The sequence below is a fragment of the Crotalus tigris genome, unplaced genomic scaffold (genome assembly GCF_016545835.1).
Source record: "Crotalus tigris isolate CLP2741 ecotype Arizona unplaced genomic scaffold, ASM1654583v1 scf7180000017733.2605024, whole genome shotgun sequence".
Classification (NCBI taxonomy): domain Eukaryota; kingdom Metazoa; phylum Chordata; class Lepidosauria; order Squamata; family Viperidae; genus Crotalus; species Crotalus tigris.
In genome coordinates, this window is record NW_024096600.1 from 1,642,839 (window position 1) to 1,667,621 (window position 24,783).

The 24,783-nt window shown below is 39.2% G+C and overlaps 1 protein-coding gene and 1 long non-coding RNA gene across 9 annotated transcripts in view; one reads left to right on the forward strand and one right to left on the reverse strand.

Moving 5' to 3' along the window:
• LOC120306324 overlaps positions 1–2,993 on the reverse strand; it is an 88,038-nt gene extending 85,045 nt beyond the window's left edge. Inside the window, exon 1 of the long non-coding RNA XR_005556244.1 lies at positions 2,282–2,993. This is a non-coding gene — a long non-coding RNA (uncharacterized LOC120306324). The remainder of the gene's footprint in view (positions 1–2,281) is intronic.
• A 130-nt stretch (positions 2,994–3,123) lies between these two features.
• HNRNPA3 (heterogeneous nuclear ribonucleoprotein A3) lies at positions 3,124–24,358 on the forward strand. 8 transcript variants are annotated; one of them, XR_005556239.1, is made up of 15 exons: positions 3,154–3,262; positions 6,951–7,053; positions 12,446–12,568; positions 12,697–12,843; positions 12,968–13,178; positions 14,671–14,760; positions 14,849–14,941; positions 15,037–15,114; positions 15,770–15,907; positions 18,514–18,639; positions 19,249–19,317; positions 22,605–22,749; positions 23,407–23,468; positions 23,811–23,917; positions 24,194–24,358. XR_005556239.1 is itself a non-coding variant. In XM_039339344.1 (12 exons), exons 2-11 carry the CDS (start codon positions 6,988–6,990, stop codon positions 19,299–19,301), a joined length of 1,125 nt encoding a protein of 374 aa, XP_039195278.1. In that variant the 5' UTR covers positions 3,154–3,262; positions 6,951–6,987; the 3' UTR covers positions 19,302–19,317; positions 22,605–24,358. The 8 variants fall into 8 exon arrangements, 4 of the variants coding, with proteins under 4 accessions (XP_039195280.1, XP_039195278.1, XP_039195276.1 ...); XR_005556241.1 differs by having other exon boundaries at positions 23,863–23,917; XR_005556238.1 differs by having other exon boundaries at positions 22,605–22,662.
• The last annotated feature ends 425 nt before the right edge of the window (positions 24,359–24,783 follow it).

Below are 24,783 nucleotides of genomic sequence, written 5' to 3' on the forward strand. Positions count from 1 at the left end.
TAAAATATCTAGTATGATATTAAAAAAACAATTTTGGTAAAGAAATACTAAAAATCTGGATTGTTACCACACATGGAGTTACAAATAAGATCACCTATTTCTGAAAAATAAGCAAGATAATCTATTTCTGAAAAACTAAAACCTGCTCTTTGACTACATTCTTTTAAGGCAGCATTAAAATGTCAAGTAACAGTTTTAGAGAAGTTGGACTTTTCTAGAATTTTTGTCTTAAGATTTAATCAAAAATATTTTTCATGTCCTAGAGACGGATTATTAAAAATTGATTCTTTATAACTGAAAGAGAAAGCTATGCAAAATAACTCCTGAGCAGTTGGCCATCTTGGATCACTAGGAAACATCTCCACATACACCCCTCATAGGTTTTATTCCTGAGATTAGTAATTTGATGTTATACATTTAAGAAAAATTTAGAAAGACATAAACACAGGAGATCATACTGCTTTAATTTTCTAGCACACATTTTAATAAACCTTATTTTCAAGAATAAACTTTTTCAGTCTGAGATTTCTGGATAAAACAAATAGGTACATTATATGGATGAATGTGAAGCAAAGATATATTACCTTCACTTTTCACCATGTAATTAATTTGATTTTAAAAAACCTTGCTTGTTCTCAGATTGCCCAGCTAAATGAAAGCATGTAAGACAATCTTAACTGATCCTGAAAAGCTTAGTAAGGCCAAATTTGGTATTTGAATAGGAAATCAACAAGAAATACTTGGGCTAAAGGTTCAACTAGGTCAGGAAGTCAAAAATAATTTTGAAACAAGGTGATGACAAACCACCTGTGTATTGATTTCAAATTATGTTCATGAAATCACCAGAAGTCAGGTCTATCTCAAAGAGAACTTTTTTCCCATGCCTGAAGTAGGTTTAACTGTGATGGAAGTTAGCCCAGAGAAAGAAATATTAAAAAGGGCAGAAAAATATATTTTTTCCTCAAAAGGACTTTTTAAAACCAAACCTGGCCCCAAATCTATCTCTCTGCCCCAAGCAAGAGCTAGGCCCATACAAATGCAGATGTAAAACCATCAGAAAGTTGGAGCCAGAGCAATCAAGAAAACAAAAGAGAAGATCTGCATACCCCACCCAAACTCTAGGAGTCAGCCCCATCACCTGGGAAGCAGGATATGATAATAGAATTAAACCAGATATCAAGGCCTAGACAAACATTCAGAAACAGCCTCAAGGTTCATGCCACAGGAACAGGAAACTATTCCAAACAAGGCTAGAGGGGGTATAAAAGCCTATTACCCCATGTGCTCACCCCTTCTCTCCTTTGCTCTTTCCTGAAGAACCATCTTTCTGCAATAAACTGTAACCTTCTTCCCAAAGCAATCTCCATGTTTGCTTATTTATTCCCGGCTTGGATGAACCAGGATGAAGACTTTACTTCCAACAACTGTTATTAAACTGCAACTCAGAACATATTCTCATTATTAACATTATTTTGAGCATTGTTTTCTATAAATCCTATTATATATTTGTGTACAGTTAAGTGCATGTATTTAATGTCTTAGCAAATCATTTGTGCATATATTATCTGCCTCTTTACTTCCCAGAAATCTTAGGAGAAATCTAATAGTAATGCAACCCATTAATTAAAAGTGGAGGTCAAGATATGAAATTGTTGAGATTTTCAACTAAAATGTGTGTTTACTTATCGTGTTGTAAATTTGTAAAAACTTACAATTTGTTTATAAGATTTGGTTAGTATTAATATAAATACTTAAAGCGAAGATCAGGAAAACCAAAACTATAATCCTAACCCAAATTATCATCTCTCTTCGTTTTTCAACTGAACAAGATAAACGTTTCTGTTTGAATTTCACTGAGCATATGCAACTGTGCATAATAACTGAGCAACCCAATCAACAGCCCTACGCCTCTGAAGATTTCTGGTAAGGCCTTAGCCGTTGTTCCCGAGAGATTTTGCTCTTCTAGGGAGCGGGGGGGGGGGAGGAGCGCTTTTCTTTCCGCTGGGGACAACGTTGCCTCCTTCACCTGAGCTTTAAGGAGGCGCAGCCGAGAAGGGCACCCTTTCTCGGGCAGCCCAGCAACAGCGAAAGGGTCAGCCGAAGAGTGCTGCTTGCAGAAACATTTATTTATCTAACCTATGAAATTCCAATTGAAGTTGCCTCTGAGTTTTCAGTTAAAGAGGTTGAGCGAGACTCCATTTCCTCTTGAAGGTCTCTTTTGTGGAAAGATGGGGGAAGCCAGGAAAAAACATAGGATGGGTATCTATCAAACTAACCTGACCTGAACATTTATTTCGAATTCGGCCAGCGAGGTCGACCAATTTGCACGGTTAACAGCTTCTCGTGTGTGGGAAAAAAGCAACAAGCGCCATCAAAGCGCCTTTCACCCTGCAAAGCCAAAGGCAACTCGGCTCCATGCGGCGGAGCCCAAGATGGAGACTGGTGATCGAGCAAATCACTTTCAGAAAGGGTGCTTGTCTTTCGCCCGGTACCTTCTTGCTAAGACGGCGAAAGCACGGCCCAGAAAGAACCAAGTGAACAACCACGCTGCTCTTAAGACAAAGCAGCCGCTTAGTCCCTCCCTTCCTTTTTCAACCCGGCGCTCCCTTGCGCTGCTACAGTACTCCGAGAACCCACTAGGGCGGGTGAGATCACGTGAGGTTTGTACTCCAATATACCAGGGAAAAGCTATATAATGCAGATATTATATACGCTTTCTCTTAAAGCCGCTTAAAGGAGGAACACGACTACGCCGTTCTCGCCTTTCAAACCCAGCTTGCTTTGGTCTGAGCCCGAGCACCAGCTGAGCAAGAAGCACACGCACAAACCCCCCCCCCCACCACCACAAAAACGCTCCTTCCAAGCGGTCCGTTCTTTCTATCCACTTCGTCTCGATGGTCTAAGGGAGGCGCAACAAGGTGACTGACAGCCGCGCGCACCAAGCGCGTGAGTGGAATTCTCCCAGCTTCTACCGTTGCACTCATTCGCGGCAATCCTCCCCCTCCTCCTCTTCCTTCTCAGGTAATTAATGACACGACCACCTCATCCTCCCGCCGGCCCACCTTGTGAAGTACTATACTGTTCAGTAGTTTGTATCCAAAATATAAATTTGAAACAGCCCCTCCTCTTCCCCGGTTTCCTTGCCGTCGAGCCCGCCTTCCTTCCTCACGTGCCCTAGTTTCCTCTGACCCGCTCCTCCCACCCTCTTCCTCTCGACTCCATATTGAGGCTGAAGGAGGCAAAACCCAGTCACAAAATGGAGGTAACGATGCTCGGCGTCGCGCGGGAAGAGCGGCGGGCAACGGGCTTCGCAAGCAACGGACCCCGGAGATGGCTAGGCACGGCAGACGAAGCAACGAGCAGGGGCCTGGCTCGGTTCTCGAGCTGGCTCGGTTCTTTCCCTTCCCCAGCTTAGCTACACGACGTATCCGAAATGGCGCAACGAGGGGGAGGGGGAGGAGTAAGGCTTGGAGCGGGAAAGGCGGCTGTTTCGGCCGCCATTGTGACCCCGCGCGGGGCAAACAGGCTGAGCTCCAGCGAGAGCAGCCGTGGTACAGCGGGGGGGGGGGGTGGAAGGAATTGTCAGCTTGGCCCGTTAGCTCTAAATCTGAGGCACCCGGCCTAGTCTCCTTGGAGGGATGATTGGGGCTAATGGAAGATACAAGCGCGCGCAGTAAGAGACACGCACACGCAGATCCCGCCGCCGACTCGTAACTGTGCAGGATTTGATTAAACCCTTAGGAAAACGTTCCCCTTTTACAACTGTATGTTATAATCCATGATCAAACCCTTTTGAGTAGGATCCCTAAATATGAAATGTTGAACGCTGCTTCTGTGAACCTGGTCGTTGAAAAAATACTAAATATTGCACAGTTAAGATTTCTGTCTGGGATGCCTCTTTCCCCCCCCCTACCCCCACCCCCCCGTGGAGTGATATTTTGTGTACGTCGCCAGCTCACCGTAAAAATAATAGCATAGGTGCTACGGTTAATGTTCTGTTTAAGCAGTCCTCTGGTAGGATTTGAATAGTTTCGATATGAAAGCCATTGGACTTCTGATCGTTCTTAAAAGTGGTGCTGGATCACAATGTTTCTGTTTGGAATCAGTTTTTTTCTTCTTGAAGCTATGAGTATGAATTTTGCTGGTTCAGATAACCACCGTATCTTCTATCTCAGGTTTAATGAACATTTTCAGTTTTTAGATTCTTAAGTGATTAGTATCCAAACCTAAGTTCTGTTTTGTAATTACATAAAAGTGAATGTTCATACTACCTGATCCTGTTAGGTCTTTGAGTGCTCTCCACACTTTGTAAGTACCACAGGATTAGTGTACTATAATTAAATCCTGCTCTTTTTGAATCCAAGTGTGACATAAAAGTCAGTAAAGTGTGTGTATATAATAAGATCACACAGTGTAGAATAGATTAACTTTCTAGACCTTTTAATTCTGAATTATTTAATTTATCCCCAAAACTACAATTTTAAAAGTTTTTTTTGCCTCTGTCACATAAATTGCCAAACTATTCAATTTTAGGAAATCATTAACCTATGCACATCTAAATTGCAGAAGAACAGACAGCTCTGATTATGTTACCAATTAATTTGAAAAATGTGCCACTCAGTTGAGTTCCAAGTAGCCTGAAGTATACCATGGTTGAACCTAAAACACTTCATTCTGAAAATCATCATAATTTCGGGCATAAAATGTAGAAATTGTTTTAATTGTCAAAGGATTCAACTAGTGAACAGTCTTGTTCAACAAATTCAGGGTCAGAAGATGACTTTAGTATTATATTTTTAACACTGAAGATCAGTGATCTAAGGTTCTAATCTAGCTGCTTGTTTCTTGCTGAAATCAGCTGTGTGGGACTCTGCTGGGGCTTGCTATTGTGTGTTGTTTCCAGGCTTGCATTCTCTATCTTTGCTTTTCCAAATTATGATTTGGGAACCTGTGTCAGCAACTGATGCTTCTGTGTCACCTATAGTTTTGAAGGAAAAAATAGAAAGGGCCTTTCTTGTATTTCTTGTTTGATTTTTTTTTTCTGGCCTTGTAGAAGGTAGAGTTTCCTATATGCATTAGTAGAAAAGCCCACAGTTTTCAATTTTTATCTACACATTTTTAAATGGGCAGATATAATGTGAAGGCAAAATGGATTCAAAGAACTGTCCAAGTTATATCCCATTTTAATCTTTTTATTTCAAGAAAAGTTTTGTATGCATATCAGAATCTTAGCAAGAAAAGAGTTCAGAGAAAGTATGCAAAAGTATGTTGAAACCCAAGAATACTTTTAATTGGAAAGGTTGTCTTTGTGTGATAATCTATACCAGCCTCAATTCTACTTGTAATTCAATTACTTCAGGACTATTGCAAGCAATTATTTTAGCTGAACGCAATTTTATCAATTTTAGATTCAGCTCACTCAAATCTGTAGTCTTTGGGTAATATGTTTTTTGTACAGTTTTTATAACCCTTCCCAATGCAACATTTTTTTAAAAAAGATAATAGAAATATCTCTGATGAACCAGAAACATTCAGACCTGGTTAAAAGAATGATATGGGGGTAGGACAGCTCTACGAAATACCAGAAAAGATGCTCAAACCTCTGAAGGCAAGGAGTTCCAAAGAATAGAGACTAACAAAGAGGACTTGCCAACCTGACCTTATCTCTATGGTGGCAGTGTTAGAATGTGGTATTTCAGGCTAATTCTGCTGACTGCCCACTGCCAGTGGTTTAAGTCTCACCAGCTCAAGGTTGACTCAGCCTTCCATCCTTCCGAGGTCAGTAAAATGAGAACCCAGATTGTTGGGGGTAATGTGCTGCCTCTGTAAACCACTTAAAGAGGGCTGTAAAGCACTATGAAGCTGTATATAAGTCTAAGTCAGTGGTTCTCAACCTGTGGGTCAGGACCCCATTTGGGGTCGAATGACCATTTCACGGGGGGTCACCAAACCATGCTATCCGCCATTTTTTTCCCTTTTCCCTAGCTGTCCTACTCCCTCTTATTGGTGGCCACACCCACTTGGGGGTCACCACAACATGGGGAACTGTATTATGGGGTCACGGCATTAGAAAGGTTAAGAATCACTGGTCTAAGTGCTATTGCTATCTCCATCACTTCACATAGAATGAAGGCTTTTTGAGATATTCTTATCCAACAGTTAGGTTCACTCCCCTGAAGGCAGTACCTAATAACGTGGTGCAGTGGAAATGCTGTTTTTAAATAAAAAACATGCTAAATAATTTGTTAACCACTTAATAATTTTGGCCAGTGAAATACTAGTGTCCAGTTACAACTGCATTTAAATGGTGCATTTTAATTAATACATGTGTGAACAAGTTATTGAGTAATTACGTGTGCAAGTTTGACTTAAGATGTTCTTAAGGAAAATAGTGAAAAGCTTCTTTTCCAATTGCACAAGATAGCTTTCAAAGCATTGCTATAGCAAAAGCCTTAAGTACTGAATTAGTAACCCCTCCCAGATCTAGAATAGCACAGTCACGAGTAATATCCAGGGAATAGGGTGTTTATAAACTGAGTAAAACGGAGATGCTCTTGATTCTCTCTCCCCTGGTGGGATTTGCTTCTTCTTATGATGAATGCAAATAAATATAGTTATCTATTTAGAAACAATTTTAATCTATTCTTATTGCATAGTTTTGAATACAGTTTAATACAGTTTTAATTGGCTAGCAGTTCATTTTGCTATCCCTATAGCATATGATGATGAACATGCTTGTTTTTTCAATAGATACTCCTTGTATTTTTATTTTAAAAATATATTTCATCAGTTGATAATAAAAGCCCATTCTTTTTTACTTATTCTCTCATACAGTAACATTATTTAAGCTAAAGCGGCTCCAATATGTTGTCCATTGAAAATTACGGCCCCTTTATTTTGTATGAGAGTAAGGAGAAAACTCACAGGAACTCCTACTACTTGTTACCTAGGTTAAAAGGAGCAACTGAGTCAGAACACACTCCCAAAATGGCGTGTAAAGAGGAGAGAGAGGCTGAAGATTACAAGAGAAGGGGAAGAAGATCCTCACAGGTGGAATGTTTTTATGCTTTTAGCTTTTTTACTTGAGTTAACTGGAGTCAGTTTTCGCTTGCTGCTGCTTTGATCAGTCTTTATGTGGCTCAGATTTCACATTGCACTATACTCTGTTCTGCTTCACTTTTGAAAATACATTATTCTTTCCTTTTTCTTTTCCAAATATAAATGTTTACAGTAAGTGCAGTATTATATGCAAAATTCTATAAATTAATATATTACTGTAAAGGAAATAATTTGAAAACTAATATCTAAATAAATCTTAAAATTGTAGTTAAATCATTAAAGTCCAGAAACAGGCAATTACTGGTGGTTCTGTCTGCTTGGATGGGCATGTCTAGTTGACTAAAATCCAAGTTGCTTTGAGGAGATAACTACAGGTAGTTCTCGACTTACAACAGTGCAAAGTTACAGTGGCACTGAAAAAAGTGACTTATGGCCATTTTCACACTTAACGGTTGTTGCAGCATCCCCATGGTCATGTGATCAAAATTCAGATGCTTGGCAAATGGACTCATTTATGACGGTTGCAGTATTCTGGGGTCATGTGGTCGCCTTTTACAACCTTCTGACAAGCAAAGTCAATGGAGAAGCCAGATTCACTTAACAACCCTGTTACTCACTTAACAACTGCAATAATTCACTTAATGTGGCAAGAAAGGTCGTAAAATGGGGAAAACTCACTTAACAAATGTTTCATTTAGCAACAAATTTTGGGCTCAGTTGTGGTCGTATATCAAGGACTACATGTATTGCTGCTGTTGCATCAGTATTGTTCCATGAAAACTAGAACACTGAGAATTAAAATTTTACATTCTTTTAAAAAGAATATTGTTTCCTATGGTAAACTGAATCTAGACCCAGAGGCTTTTTTTTTTTTTTTTTTTTTTTGCATCATTCAAAACTAGGTCAAATGCAGCTATGAATTGATTGATTAACTTCACTTGAATAAATAGCTGAATCTTTGGGTTATGCAATATTTACGTGTGTTCAGCAATTAAGCTGTTTTTGAGAACAGTGTTAATCTGTTGAAAATTAACTATAGAAATTGTAATTATTAACAGTGTTTAAGCAAATAACATTCAAAATATTAGAAGTAATCAATATATGCTTTAAATAATGGAACTTTAAACTCCTATAATTGAAGATTCCTTCTTATATTCATTATGATTTCTAACTTATAACATGGTTTTAAGGAACTGCAAGGAGTTGCTACTATCCATAGACAGATGACTTGTATAACCTGCATAAATGTATCTTAAGGGATTAGGGAGAATTAGAACAGATACAGTGGTAGTTCTTGAAAAAATTGTAACAGTCCAGACTTTTAGTTTATTTAGTGGAGCCTTTATTTCCCCTGTAGTGTTGAATTGAATAGAGATTATAGAAACATAGAAAACTGACGGCAAAAAAAGACCTAATGGTCCATGGCCTTTTCCATCTCTAAGAAAGAGATTGTTGGGCTAGCAATTTGGTAAGGAAAGGCTTTAGAATTAAGAGTTATGGAGACTTTTTACTGCTATACAACAGGTGATATGTTCTTATTCTTGTGTCAAGGAAAGATTAAAGTATACAAGTGTTCCACTCATTATAAATGCAACTATCCAAAGGGGAAATGTAGGCTAGCTGTTTTGTCAGTATGGCCATTGATTAAATTGAAAACATCATAGGAGATCAGAATAAACGTTTTAGTTAGGTTATTAAGGCTAATCACAATTCGATGTTTAGTTTCCATTATTCAGATACTAATTAAAACTCCCTTGAAGTCAGCTGTTGCGATAAAATCAAATGGTTTTACAACTCAAATGCAGGGGTTTTTTTCCTATTATGTGTGCCTTTATTAGACACTCCCTATTTGATTCACTGACAAAATGACTGACAGTTAAATAACTTTCTCCTTCCTTTGCAATCTTGGAATTTGAGGTAATGACTTCAGTCTTTTAAAATGTGTTGTTACTGAAGCAGGAAAAAACTTGTGATCTGTTCTGAGAATCACCAATTAATCTGATTAATTCAAAGAAATTGTAAAATTTCTAATGAATGCAAATTAAACTTAACGATACCAAATTTATGTTCCTTTTGGTGAATTGTTTCAGAAGAAGAGTTGCTAAACAGGGAAGTGACAATGTTAATATGAAAAATATTTTAATCACTCCATTTCCTGGATTTATCAATTTGTAACTAGTGATACGTTTGGAAAGAAAATGTATTGAACTCTGCACACATTCTCTTGAAGGTCTGTTGTTTCATTCTGCCCACGAGACTTTTTTCAGAGAGAAGGATCCATAATTGTTCACCTGCTCTGAATTCTATTAGTCTAGAATTTGGAGCAGATCTGGAAGTTCTGGATAGAGCAGAAGTCCCCCAACCTTTGAGGCACCAGGGACCGGTTCCGTGGAGAGAGGTTTTTCCATGGACCGGAGAGTGCATGGTTTTATATACTGCTTGCATCCCACAGATGGGGCTTTGCTTGTTCGTGCGGACCAGTTGCTGGCATGCCACGGCCTGGTACCGGTCCACAAACCAGGTGTTGGGGACCCCTGGGATAGAGGAAAAAAGATTTTCAAATTGAGAGACTGGACTAGGAAACTATTGAACAGCACATAGAGAGAGAATAATTTCTCTTTACTGCTTTCTAGTGATATCTAGAAAAGAAGAGCCAGATTCTTTAAACACTCAACCTAGTGTTTAAAGAAGTGTGGTCCCCATTCTTTTTGGCAGCGGGTTGCCATCAAATAAAAGGATGTGTAGTTTCTATAGGCTGGGATATATTTTTTAAAAAAATTCCCTCTGGTTGGCTGGTTGCCATCTATCCCTCCATCTTAACTAATATGGAAGGTCTAAGTCAGTGATGGTGAACCTTTTGGGCTTGGCATATCAAAAATTTAGAAGATGTATAATTTGACTATGCTGACATGGTCTCCACCACGAGCAAAAGAAACAATTCTGTATCTCTCTGTTATCTAGGCTGCCATTAACAACAGCACTCGCAGTACCGAGACTAGACCTGAAGTAGATGCCCAGGTCTCATCTTCAGTCCTTGTACTCTGCTGCCACTCAAAAAAACCTGCCTTGCCCCATTCCCTAAGAAGCACAAGCCTTGAAGAATTGTGTGATTGCCCCATAGCCCAGCACTGTCCAGAAATTGCCATGCATCATTTACTTTCAGGCGGTGCTCTTTTTCTGTTGACAGGCCCTTGTGGCCTATCCAAGGCTGCTCCGGGTTGCATAACACCTTCATTTGTGAAGCATCTTCATAGAATGCTCTTCCACTGCCTCCAAAAACCGTGTGAAAGCATGCTCTGTTTTTTGCATGATTTTCAGAGGCTCTGGAACAGCGGTTCTCAACCTGTGGGTCGTGACCCCATTTGGGGTCGAACGACTATTTCACGGGGGTCACCAAACAACGCAGTCCGCCATTTTTTTCCCTTTTCCTTAGCTGTGCTACTCCCTCTTATTCTATTGGCTTTTGAAAGCCAATAGAATAGACTCTATACAAGAGACTCTATTGGCGTTCGAAAGCCAATAGAATCTATTGGCTTTCGAAAGCCAATAGAATAGACTCTCTTGAATAGAGTCTAATTCTATTGGCTTTCAAAAGCCAATAGGGATTGTCGAGGCTGTCTCTGCCCTGCTGAGCCAGCCAAAAGTCCCAGTCTGCAAACGGTGCTGCAAGTTGTCTGCAGCTAAGGCAAGCTTTCTGGACGTTTCCACCCCTCCCTGCTGAGCAACTACTAAATGTAAGTAAAAAAGGGGTGGGAGGCTGGCGGGCGCAGGGAGGGTTGCTGGCGCGCATGGGGCCTGGCGGATGGCTTACCTCCCTTGGGCTGGGCCAGCTGGTGGCCCAGCCGGTGGTCAGCCTACGCCTTGGCCGGTGCAGGGGGCAGCACCATGCATGCGCGGTGCTCCCGGGCCAAGGCGGTTGCTGGGCGATGGCCTGCATGCACCCTCGGCCTGCCCAGCGTGCGCTCCAGCCGCAGGAGAGGAGGCGGAGCGTGCACACCTCCTGCCCCGCCCGCAGGGAAATACAGGTAGTCCTCGACTTACGACCACATGGTTGGGGATCGTGGCATTAGGAAGGTTGAGAACCACTGCTCTGGAGGCATGTCCTCTATAGTCTCTGAAAATCATGTGAGAATAGGTTATGCTTTCGAGAATTGTTGGTGAATACTAGTTTGTCACCCAAAACAATCTGACATGTTACCTTTGATATGCATGTCATAGGTTCTCCATTTCTGATCTAAGTTGTTTTTTTCAGTCCAAAGCTGGCATCAATCACTCGATTCTAAACCAAGCAAAGCATGTGGAACACAAATATTTCACTTTGCACATTGGTTGTCATATAGCAATTATGTAATTTTCTTTGGAAATATTTTTCCTGTGTTTCCCTTTCATCTTGCTTTCTGTCCTATCAGCCTGTCTGGCTATTCCAGCTTTGGTTCTTCATGTCATCAGCAGGTAGATACTAAGTGACTTGGGAAGATGGCTCAGAAGCAGAAAGCGCACAAGTGGGTGCTGCGGGAGAAGTGAAGGCATGGCTGGCATTCTTTTCCCACTTTTTCCTCTTGCATAATTTCTAGGCAGATACCACCTCCTCCATAGCATGGCTTATGCAAAGCCATCTTTGCTTTTCCCCACAATACCACTTTGTTCAACATTGGTTTCTTTGCGATGGCACCAGCTACTTGATGCTGTGAGGGAGACTCGATGCTCGCACTGTGCGGGACAAGCTAGCTTTGCAAAAGACAAGATGTGGGGGAGGGGAAGGATGCCTAGGACTCAAAAATCTGGGACAATGCATACATACAGGAATAAAAGCTGAAACAGCAGCTGATGTGTGAGCCATCATGGGCCTTCCACAGGCCACAAATTTGAGATCCCTGGACTAGTATGACTAGAATCTAATAGCTTTTAACTTTGTTAGAATGTTTGAACAAAATAGTACGAACTTTTGGGGGGGGGACTGGAATCATGCTAATTTGTTTTAAAAGATCAATACAATTTTCTAAGTATGGTCCTTTAATCATATCTCAATAGAATGTAATGAAATTCTAACATCAATAGCCCTTTGTATGGAAATACAGTTTTTTATAAACGGGGATATTGGCAGTTTTACTGTACTTGTGATTCCTTTTCTACTTTTCATAAGTCATAGATTTCAGTTGGACAAAACGTAGAGCAGTTATGAATAGAATTGTAGCCTCAGATTATAGCTGCATGACCACATGTTAGAAAGAAATTGCGTAAGTACGTTTGTATCATACTAAAAGCATATAGCTATAGAAGCAATAAGTTATTTAATAATTGCAAACTGTACGGAGAAACAGATTTAAGTGAATTTCTGAGTAGCAGTATGAATCTAGTGCAGATATTGAAACTTTTCTTCTTTCAGGGTCATGATCCTAAAGAACCAGAACAATTGAGAAAGCTGTTTATTGGTGGCTTGAGCTTTGAAACAACAGATGATAGCCTAAGAGAGCACTTCGAAAAATGGGGCGCACTCACAGATTGTGTGGTGAGAAATTCTAACATTTGTATGTCTGCATTTGGGAAAAACTTCTACTCTAGTCAATAGGATTAGAGCATTAGATTTAAACAAAAAATGTTTCAACCAGCATTCCCTGTATTATATATTTCTTGAAGGTGATGAGAGACCCACAGACAAAACGCTCTCGGGGCTTTGGTTTTGTGACCTATTCTTGTGTGGAAGAAGTAGATGCTGCAATGTCAGCTCGACCACATAAAGTTGACGGTCGTGTGGTAGAGCCAAAAAGAGCTGTTTCTAGAGAAGTAAGTAATTGTTAAAAATGTTACATCTTGATTATACAAATGCTTGTTTACTTATAAATGTGTTTTTCAAATATTGAACTAATTTAAAAGTTTGAAACACTAAATTTAACTTAAAATTTCATAGGATTCTGTGAAACCTGGTGCTCATTTAACAGTGAAGAAAATATTTGTTGGTGGAATTAAAGAAGACACAGAAGAATATAATTTAAGAGATTATTTTGAAAAATATGGCAAAATTGAAACCATTGAAGTAATGGAAGACAGGCAGAGTGGAAAGAAAAGAGGTTTTGCCTTTGTGACATTTGATGATCATGATACAGTAGACAAAATTGTTGGTATGTAGTGTTTTGTCTTCGTGGTAACTTCTGTTCAATAAATATTGATTTAGAACTGTCATCGTAGGAATAGTATAAACATAGTTCACTGTTTTAAAAGATTTTACTTTGTAGCCCCAAATTCAATTCTTTACTTTTTTCTCTTGTGTTTTTAATTTAGTTGCTACAATTTCAAATATCTAATAGTTGTTTATTCACAAGCAAGTGTTTGACTCCATCATTTCCATTACCTAGAACTTTCATGAATTTTTCCACTATGCTTAAATGCCTGCCTGGGAGGCAGTATGATAGTCAATGTTTCTCATAAAGTACAGCATTCTCAGTTCGCTTGTTTGCTGTTATTGGTGCACAGAAATCCACTAGCCACTTTAGTAGCTGGATGAATTTCCCAAACTTTAGCAGAATGTCAAAATTTCAAAAAACAAAAACCCTCATTCCAAAGGAAAGATATGCTGTACTTACAGCAGGGGAAATAAGCAGGGAAATGAATTTGAGAGATTCCAGCTCAAGTGATTGTTAATTACATAAAGGCAGGTTGGATTCAAGTCAAAGTTCTAATTACAGTTTCAATTTTTTAAATATCTTTATTATATTAAATAACAATAAAATACAAACTAAAATGAAAGAAAAAAGGAAGGAGATAAAAGGGTAAAGTTTAAAAGTAACAATAAATAAATAAATATTGATGGACCAGAAGGATCATAACCTCTTCACTATAATTTAATACGGGGGTCTTCAAACTTGGCCCTTTTATGACTTGTGGACTTGGCTGAGGAATTCTGGGAGTTGAAGTCCAGAAGTCATAAAAGGGCCAAGTTTGAAGACCCCTGCTTTAATATAATTGGGTCATTACTGAGGAAAGCACAAAAGAAACTGAAGGAAAAATTGTTTGACAAACCAGATATTCCCTAAATCCAAGAACTCTTAAGCTCTGTTGCAACAAGATTTCCCAATCTAATAGCTTCCTACTTGTGCCAGCAGAATTTTATTTGTACTCTATACTCATTCAACTGAGTTGGGCTGATTGGAAAGCACCAGCCTCTGGTTCCTCATTGTCATGTTTTGCTTGCTTGCTACTTCAATCATTTGACTCTTAAGAGCTCTTTTACTTTTCTTTAAAATTCTCTGGGTCCACATATTCTAGGAAGAAAAAGAGGAGGAGGCAAGCTGATTGGAAACCAGAATACTGCTTTTTTCTACTCAGGGTTGAAAAGCAAACCAAGCCAGAATAGAGATCAAAAGAATTTTGACTCAGTTTAAAGTTAGAGATAAAAGTCTGGATAAATTACTTTGCAAGTGGTTGTGGATGACCTTGAAAATGAAGAGGTTTCATACTTTTAATTACATATGGGTAGGAGAGTCATTATAGGTTCTTTATTTTATGTTCCTGTTTGTTTTGACTGTTTTGGTACATTTTACAATATTTTGCATAAATCATTACTGAGCCGAATGCATATTTTCATAGTATTATTTATTTCAAAATTTATTTTAGTTCAGAAATACCACACTATAAATGGACATAACTGTGAAGTGAAGAAAGCTCTCTCCAAGCAAGAAATGCAGACTGCAACCGCACAACGAAGTGAGTCTTACTCAGTGGGAGTCCAAAATACAGCAATTATGCTATCTACAAACACTATTAGACATTTACTGTGTTGTTTTTATTTAAGGTCGTGGGAGTAGTTCAAGCAACTTCATGGGTCGTGGGAATTTTGGCGGCAGTGGTGGAAGTTACAACAGAGGTGGAAGTTTTGGTAGTAGAGGTACATGTTAGTTCTTCCCAGTGTCCTTCCAAGATACCATTTTACACTATTTGTTGTTAATTTGTTCATAACATAATATTTTTGTTCTGCTTTAGGAAGCTACAGTAGTGGGGGCACTGGCAGCAGTAGAGGAAGCTTTGGCAGTGGCGATGGATATAATGGTTTTGGTGATGGTAAGCATGGGAGTGCAAATACCACTTGCATAATACCTGAGATGTATAACTTTCAATAGCTTGACAGCCATACCTAGTTACACTGGTGTCAAAATGATTTCAGTCCAGAAGTGGACCTAGCAAGGACCATATTGGGAAAGGTTTTTAAGGGATAACATTTTTTCTTTATAATTCCCCATTGCAACCACTCCTGTCCTGGTATGAAAAGGGGTAAGAAGTTATATTTATCGTTAAAGAAAACAAAAGTATCATAATAGGACATAGTTTTTAGTGACTTAGGGAATATCTTGACATAGGAAATGTTAAGGTATACAGAAAATCTATACGGAATAATTAGATGCTTTAAGTCAGTCATTAGTAGCTTAACCCATTAATTTCAGTGGAGCACAGTGTCATTGCTTTCAAAGCATGTGCTAAAATATGACCTAATGTCTTCCTATGGAATATTGCTTCTGTTCTTCAAACTAGGTATTTCATTTGTTTTGAAAAACAGTTCTGATCAGCCAAAGGGATATGTGGTTAATAATCAGGAACAATGCATTCTACAAGCCAAAACATCTGAAATAAAGAGGCATTGCAGAAAGTTGATTGAGTTTATTTCCCAAGTTCCACTACCTTATTATTGATAACAGATGTTTGTTACATTTAATTCAAGGTGGAAACTATGGTGGTAGCCCTGGATATGGTGGCCGAGGTGGTTATGCTGGTAGCCCAAGCTATGGAAATCCAGGTGGTGGATATGGCGGAGGAAGTGGAGGCTATGATGGTTATAGTGAAGGAGGAAGCTTTGGAGGTGAGAAGCCTAAATTGCATTAGAATTATAAATACAAATTAATAAATAAAATATTGTCCTGATCATTAAAAAGTTCAGTAAAACTATTTTTTTACTTGTTGGTTTAAAACATGTAGGTTTCATTAAGAAAAGTGTCGTGCAATGTAAACTTACTCTCAAAGTACACTTCCAGTGTTGTGAAATCACATTTGAAAATTTTTTGAAGGACTCAGGGGCATATTTCAATGCTTAATATCATCTATGTTAGGTTGGTAGCTTAACTTTCAAGAGTTCCAGTGCTAGCTGCTAGGGATATGGCATTGATTTTTTTAACCTGTATCTGTTTTATAAGTAGTCTGTTCTGTTCATTTTTCTGTAGCATTTTGTAATTTATTTATTTTTAAGGGAGATATAAAGGGCATAGAGATTGGCCTTAAAGGACAGAAGGAAGACCCACTATTAAGCAGTAGTCAGATAAGCACCAGGGCCAAAAAATATCTCACAGAAGCCCCTCCCTAGCTCAGATAAAGTGAGGGAGGAGGAAGCAGTACATTTAGACATGCAAAATTTTCTTGCTATAGCTTTATAATAAAAGTAGTACTGACTTTCATGGCATTGGTTTCTTAGTCTGGTCTACATGTAGGATTAACACTAGGTAAATGTCACATTCTTTGTGAAATTTTCCCCAGTACTATTTATATAACAATAGCACTTAAACTTCTATACCACCTCATAGTGCTCTAGAGCACTCTCTGGGCGGTTTACAGTGTCAGCATATTGCTTCCAACAAACAATTCTCATTTTACCAACCTCAGAAGGATAGAAGGTTGAGTCAACTTTGAACCCCTTCAGGCTTGAACTTCAGTCTGTGAACAGAATTTGCCTGTAGTACTGCATTCTAACCAATGCACCATACATTAAATATTTGGGTTGATAGTTTGGCGTATACTTCTCGAAAGAGCAAACTGAGTTTATTGGTTTAAAAAATGATAGACAAATGAGATTGTCAAATATATCCATCAGAATGAGAACTAAAACTTGGAGATAGTTTGAATTTCCTTTAGCTAGAAGAAAGATGACTGTATAGTTAACGAAAACCCTTCCCAACAAAGAACGTTAGCATCCATTGTCATATATTAGTGAACCAAGAGAACTTTCCCAGTTCACAGTGATATTATTGGAAGTGAAACTAGTCTTTTAGATAATTCAATAGGCTGAGAGATCCATAGACGCATAACTTCTGGATGTTTTAGAACAGGGCTTTTCAACCAGTGGGTACGGGTACCACCTGTGGTACATTGGCACCTGGCAGGTGGTACACGACCATCCTAGAAAAGTAGCGGGGGGGGGGGAATGAGCTGAACCGGTGTCAGCACCGCATAAGCCTGAGCAAGAGATGGCTGGAGCTGCAGGGCTGTCAGGGCTCAGCAGAAGCGCCAGGATCAGTGCTTCTTCGGGGCTGTCAGGGCTCACTGGAAGCCCCAGGATCAGCGCCAGGCTCCAGCTGGAGCTCGGCGCTGATCATGGCGCTTTTGCTGAGCGCAGAAGATGCGTCGATCAGCTGGACGGTCTCAGTGTCCCAGGGTCATGTGAAGTGACCAAAACCTGCTGCAACCACCCAGCAGACGGGGGATAAAAACCAAGCACCCTCCCACACACACACCCTACCTCCGCTGCCAATCCTCAACAAAAATGCTCACAACAATGAAAACCTCGGACAGGAAAAAGAGCACCGCCGGGTGGGCAGGCAAGTGCCTTGGGGGGCACTTTTTTCAGTGCCATTGTAACTTCGAACAGTCACTAAGCGAACTGTTGTAAGTCGAGGACTATCTGTACTTTATCACTTCTTTTTTTTTATCATCAAGTTTTTGACACCTTGCTAGGCGACTGGTGGTACTTGGAGGTTGCCATATCCTAAAAATGGTACAATGGGTGAAAAGGTTGAAAAGCCCTGTTTTAGAATTCTGACAGAATTGACCATGATGTGATTAGTTAGAAACGTGTTGAGTATTTTTTGTGTTTCTCTCAAAAGTCTAAAATATCCCTTACAAGTTCGCTACAGGGCACAGTTTGGGAACTACGGGACATCATGAAAAAATTATGGGACACTTAGGGACACTTTGAACTGAGAAAATTTGGGAGTTTCTACGGTATATCAAGTCATCAGAAAGCCAGCTATCTGCCAGTTGGTTTATGGAGAGGCTGGTATGTCACTTGCTTACAGATTGCTTTTTTCCTTATTGAAAAAACATACTTTGGTATACTTAAAGTGAAGCAGAAAGACACCCATGACTTTTTTTCCTCCCAGTGTTCCTAAGGCTAGTTTCTCACAGGTTATCGTACCAAAGTTACTAGCTGGAACCAAATGTTTGTTTCTTACTAGTGGGGAAAAGAAAAGAAACAATGACTTCGTGACTTCTATTTTTGTAGCTAAAAACTGCATATGTTTCTATGATATACAACTCACATTACACATTGAAATTTCATAGATTTGCCTTCAGTAAATCCCTAAAATGCATATGTTGCATATTAAATTGTATGCAATAGTGCTTCATTTATTTAATCTAATTTGTAATTTCAAATTATATATCAGACTTGATGAACGTAAAATTAAATTTGTATTTTAGGCAACTATGGTGGCAGTGGAAGCTACAGTGATTTTGGCAACTACAGTGGACAGCAGACTTCAAGTTATGGGCCCATGAAAGGAAGTGGCAGTTTCAGTGGCAGAAGTTCAGGCAGTCCCTATGGTGGTAAATGCAATGTTAAAATATATGCAGCTAGCTAGCATCTTTCAACAAAAGCTTGAATATAAACAGTTATTGTACTCCAGACATGTCAAACACAAGGCCCGGGGGCCGGATGCGGCCCGCAAAGTGGTTTCACGTGGCCCGCGAAGCCATCCTGGAAATAGTGAGGGAACGGCCCCCACTGCCTTGGCCCTGGCCCAGACCAGCTGGGAGCCATTGTACAATTTTGTGGTGGCCATCTATGCTGAAATGCATTCAGTCTTAGTTCCACAAGGCCGTCTGGAAACAGCGAGGAACCAGCCCCTGCCATGTCAGCCCCACCCCCTGGGTGCATGCTGGGGAAGTGTCACCCTTTGTGAGGAATGAAGAAATGGACCATGCCTTGGCGCTTGCCCCAGTCCCACCCCCTTCTTTCAGAGACTCTCAGATCTGTCCCACTCCTGCCCAGGCCCCCACAGGCACCCTTGACGCAAACGATGTAGAGCTGACCACGCCCACCCAGTAGGCCACACCCACCCTGACCACACCCACCTCCCCCCCAGGGCAACTACAATGCTGATGTGGCCCTCAATGAAATTGAGTTTGACACCCCTGTATATACTCCATTTGTAGGTGGCTATGGGTCAAGTGGAGGAAGTGGCGGCTATGGTGGACGAAGATTCTAAAAACTAGTGGATAATGGTATGTATGCTACAAATAAGTGTTTTTAATTAAGCTTATAACATTTCTTTGAGAGTAATCTTTTTTTTTTTATCCTGTATTCAACAGGCTACAGTTCTTAGCAGGAGAAAGCGAGGAGTTGTCAGGAAAGCTGCAGGTTACTTTGAGACAGTCGTCCCAAATGAATTAGAGGAACTGTAAAATCTGCCACAGAAGGAGCGATGAACCATAGTCAGAAAAGTTACTGCAGCTTAAACAGGAAACCCTTCTTAAGGACTGTTAATAGCCACAGTTTGCAAAGAGTGCAGCTATTGATTTAATGCAATGTAGTGTTTAGATGTACATTCCTGACTTTTTTTAATTTGTTGTTGTAGCTTTGTCTTTTCTTCATAAAATCAGGTATATTGCCCTGTAAATTTGTGGTAGTGGTACCAGGAATTAAAAATAATTAAGGAACTTTTAATTTTTTTCAATACTTGTGTAGTTCAGTTTTTTCTTACCAAAACCTCTTTAAACAAAGAAATGTAGTTTTAGGGTATATTCTTGCTAGGGAAAAAAAAAATCAGTGCATTATAATCTGTATTAATTTAAACCAATAGAAATGCTGAACCGTTTTAAATACCTTAAGTTTTTTCTGCATATGTAACCAAATGACACGAGTTGCACATGCATAGGGAGAGGAAAGATGTTTGCATTAAAGCTTGTATAGCTGCATAATTAGGACTGAGTCATTTAAACCAATGCTTGTGAATGATAAAAGCTTTACTTTCAAATGAGAATTCCAGATATTTCTGGGCTGTGCATATCATAATTTGTAGCATTTGTTTTTAGTTTAAACCTTCTAAGTAAATAAGCATTGAAGAGATCTTTTAAAATTTATTCAGTTTGCCTCCCACTTTGCTAATATATAAAGGAGCTACAAGAAACATTGGCCGAACAGGTTTCTGCCTTTTATAATTATTGAGACTCAGTTTCCCTCAAATTGCAAACAGATTAAATGCACACATAATTGAATTAAAACTTTGAATCTAATAGCGTGGGTCTGTTACTTAGCTTACAGTTCTACAGTTTCATATGTATATATATATCTGCCCCCAAAATATAGATTCATCTATAAAGGTGCCTAAGTTCTACTGTGTCTAATTCTGTATGCCCCTTTCTATCTGATGCTAATTTGCAACACAGAAACAATCTGAGTTCGTTGGAATAAGTATAACTCTTCTGAGCATGAATGCATCAAAATGTTTCACACACTTTCTAATGCCCTGATAATGGGTCTTGAAGGTAAAAGGAAAGAAATAGGAGCTAATTTGGTAGAACCTGTTGTTGCTAATGAGGGTCCTATAGCTACAATTAAACAAATACTGTGCATTGGAATGATTTGATAAAAATTATTAAAGTCACAATCATGACTGAGTTGTTTACTCCTTCACTTACCTAGATTTATTTACAGCCATGTTCCCTAATAATCTGCTATCCTTCTTAATCTGATCAGACTTCTTTTTGAACTATTGCCAGAGCAGTCCTTTCTGTCAGTACACATCCAGAAGAGTAGGGCACAGTGAGTAGAAGAAATTCAGACATTTTTCACCTCTTACTTCTGTAGGTCAATGAGTTTAAGATAAACTTAATTCCAGTGTAGGAATTGATTGCTGAACAAATTGCTCAAGAATCAGACATGAAGTCATCATTGGGTATAGAATGCTATGGTTAAAATTTACTTTAAAACTATATATAAGGAGACGTAGTGGTGCGATGGTTGGAATGCAGTATTGCAGTCTAGCTCTGCCAAATGCCAGCAGTTTGATCCTAACCAGCTCAAGGTTGACTTAGTCTTCCTTTCCTACCTTTCCTTCCTTCCTTCCTTCCAAGGTCGGTAAAATGAGGACCCAGATTGTTGGGGACAATATGCTGACATTTGTGAACAGCTCAGAGTGGTCTAAAGCAACAATCTCCAACCTTTCAGACTTGGTGACCCGGCCTGGGAGGGGGGGGGGGCTTGTGAATGGCAGACACAAGCGCGTGTACAGCTCCCATTTGTGTGAGCAGAGGGTGCACACATCCTCCATTCACATGAATGGAGCTTTGTGCATGAGCGGAGGGTGCTTGCGCTCGAAGCTCCACTCGGACGAGAGCCTGCTCTCTTGCAAAGCTCCATTCACACGAATTGAGCTTTGTGGCTAGTGGAACTTCGCGCACAACAGCAAATGTCCTTCATTCGCGCGAGTGGAGCTTCGTGCTCAAACACACCCTTGCCTGCCACTCACATGAGTGGAGCTTTACATACGGACACTTGCCCATATCTCCTGCAGCCCAGTTTCAAACAGGCCACAGCCCGGTAGTGGGCTGCGGCCCGGGGGGTGGGGATTTCTATTATAAAGTACCATGGGGTGATATATAAGTCTAAGTGCTATTGGGATATGTGAACCCAACTCCAAGAGTATCAGTGTCCCAAAGATCTACAGTTTCATACGAGTAAAGGTGGGAATGAAGTATTCGTTTCTTGATGTGTCTTATCTCCAAGAAAGTGCATTCCAATAGTCAAAGCTTGTTGAAAGGGATTCAGCTGTTACTATAGCGTTCTCATGTACTTGCCTTATTTTTTAAATTTATATGCCACCCATCTCCCCAGTAGAGTGACTCTGGGGGGACCTACATTAGTACACAACGTGCATTTTCTGTAAAGGTAGATCAGATATAACTCATCCTTTCTGAGACTGAATTCAGCAGCATAACGAGTAATTGGTTAAGACTTTCAATCTGTTTTTAATGGAGATGGAATGACTCTTGATGTTATAAAGACAAAACCATACTAGTGTGTTAATCTTTTGTGAAAATGTGAAACGTGTAAGGTAATCAGTGACTTAGACCTAGATCTCTGTGAATTCTGACAAAAGGAGTGTACAGTGAATAACCGGCATTAAAGATATCTTAGTCGAAATGAGGATCAAACGAGATTCAGACAGGACTTCAGCGCCCAAGTCAGCAAATTAAAGAAGGACAAGGCAGCAACAGCTTCAACTTCCAGACAAGAGAAGGCATAAATATACTATGCTGATAGTGAGCAGCTTCCCCAAAATAGTTAAATCTGCCCGTCAGTGATGCAATAACGAAGAAAGTCTAGGAAGAGTCCTTCACCAATTGGAATCTCCCCAGGTCATAGCTACTTGAGTTGGCCCAGTCGTAGGTCTAGCATTTAGACCTGAAAGGGGAGTAAGACTAGGTAAGGTTTGTCTCTAACACTTTCCATGAATTAAAAAAAATAATTCCTCTTTGAACATGGTAAGAAAGATCTGTTTGACTTGCAGATTTTTGAAGAAACCTCTGTGACCAGAGGTGGATATCTTATTGGAAAACTTTTGCTTGGTAAGAATATACAACACCGATCATTTCTTTTATTGGATTCCTGAGCTCTGAAAATTTTTTTGAGTTTTGGAGACAAGAACAAACTGGGTAAATGTGAAATATATTGAATAATTACTGTATTCAAATCAATGTGGGTGGGTATATTAAATCATCTAATTGGCATTTAGGTCTAACATCTAATAGCATGAATACAATGGGGGGGGAGGACTACTATGAGCTTGAAACAACATTTTCAATATTTTGAGAAGATTTTTTTTTTCCTGATGAAACAACATACCTTTGACCACTTTAGCACAGGAAAAATGGGTACTCCTTGAAGCAAGTTTTACTTCCCTGCTTTCCTAGAACAAAAAGTTCCCATTGTTATTGTAGCAGAATATGGAAAGCAAGGGAACAAATTATTTTTTTACTTTTGGGAAATCTAAGAACCGTGATTGATTGCTTTTTGCTATTTGCATGCTTCTGGCATATAGCCTCTTAATGCCGTTACCAAAATTTGGCAGGAATCACTATTTTGGAGGGATAATTTCCCAGTGATTTGGATAAGAAAGGTGTTATGATGCATTACAGATTGTTGAACATACCTAATTGCATACATCAGGCAAATAAAAAAACCACAACCTTTCACACAACCTGAAAATCCTGATTTTATTACTCGTGTGATTTTTCAGTTAGAAAAGTAGCCAATATAAAGTTAGCATTGCTGGATTCCTATTGGTAATGTTTCTAATTGCCAAATTGCAGGCAAGAAAATCAGTAACATTCTCACCTGGAATACTTGATGTGCCCTCTAAATTAATTTTCAGGTAACAAATCTTTAAAATGAGTTTCTTGGGTTGGTTGTTTTTTTAGGATTTTTAAAATTCTATAAATCTTAATTGTATAATACTGAAATTCATTTGCCTTATTCTGTTATTCTGCATGTAAAAGAATAGGACTATGGTTCCAGATTGTCTGCCTTTTCTGGCCGTCAGCATCTCAGTTTAACTTGCAAGTTATGAATTTATGAGTAGTTTACAATTTCTGTACCTATCTATAATAGTAGCATCAAATGTACAACTTGTTATGTTAAAGTAAATAGGAACTGTGGCTAATTGAAACTGAATATTAGATAATATTTATGGATTGTGTCTTGCTATTAATCCTAGGACTATGAATGGCAAAGAGCACCTATGCTCCCTTTTTGTCTTATGAAAACAGGGTTGAGGCTAAAATGGGTACAGTAATCAGCAATCCCCAGCAAGATGGAAATGGGGTGAGTGCATGTGTTTCTCTGTGCCTCAAATTTGGATAGATTTTTATTGGTAAAAGAGTACCTGAATCCCGTATGCGCTCAGCTAAATATTTTCCCCAACAAGACGGAGATTAACCAACTGGGCGTTTGGTGATGGGCTTTATATACATTATGGTGCTAGAACAGTGCCAGCATTAGGGATCTTATAGTCCTCAATAAACTTAGCAAAGTTATGATATTCAGTAGGTTACCATTCTTAATGTGCTAAATTGTTTGCTTTTATCTTCTGCTCTGCAGGATGACTAATCCTGAAGAAACAATCGTCTGTTTCCATAAATTGAAATTTTTGATTCTTCAATGGAACATGCATACAACTGATAGCTATGAGAGCAAAATTGAACTATGTAATAATCAAATGCTTACAATAAAACAAAGTTAATTATGATAGTTGATGAATCTGAATTCTAGTACTGGATCATCATTTATTTCTGCATTAAGCAACTGACTTGCATGATTTCTTTTGAATTGTTGGGACACAAAGTTGAACTATTTGAAGCCACTTAAAGGAATATCGGATTCACATTGCTCAATTTAGTTCCACATGAAACAACAGGTTCTGTGCAAATGTTTGGCTCTACCCTAAAGGATATGTCTTAAGAGTTTAAGGTCACATCCTGCTAGAACAAAACTTCAGGGCATGCTTACATGAATAAGCACACTTTCATAATTTCTAGCTGACATTATGGATTAGTAATTTGGGTCGATATGTCAGTGTACCATGAATGATCTGAGGATGAAGAATACAAGCTACATATTTAGATTTGTATCACATTACAATTTTTCAATGTTTCTCTTTAATTTTGAAGCGCGAGTAATTTTACAATGGC

Excerpts from the sequence above, each read along its gene's own strand:
- HNRNPA3 (XM_039339344.1), top strand. The coding sequence starts at position 6,988 with ATGGCGTGTAAAGAGGAGAGAGAGGCTGAAGATTACAAGAGAAGGGGA. Across the intron at positions 14,942-15,036 it reads TGGAAGTTTTGGTAGTAGAG|GAAGCTACAGTAGTGGGGGC; the intron begins GTACATGTTAGT and ends GTTCTGCTTTAG. Across the intron at positions 18,640-19,248 it reads TTCAGGCAGTCCCTATGGTG|GTGGCTATGGGTCAAGTGGA; the intron begins GTAAATGCAATG and ends CTCCATTTGTAG.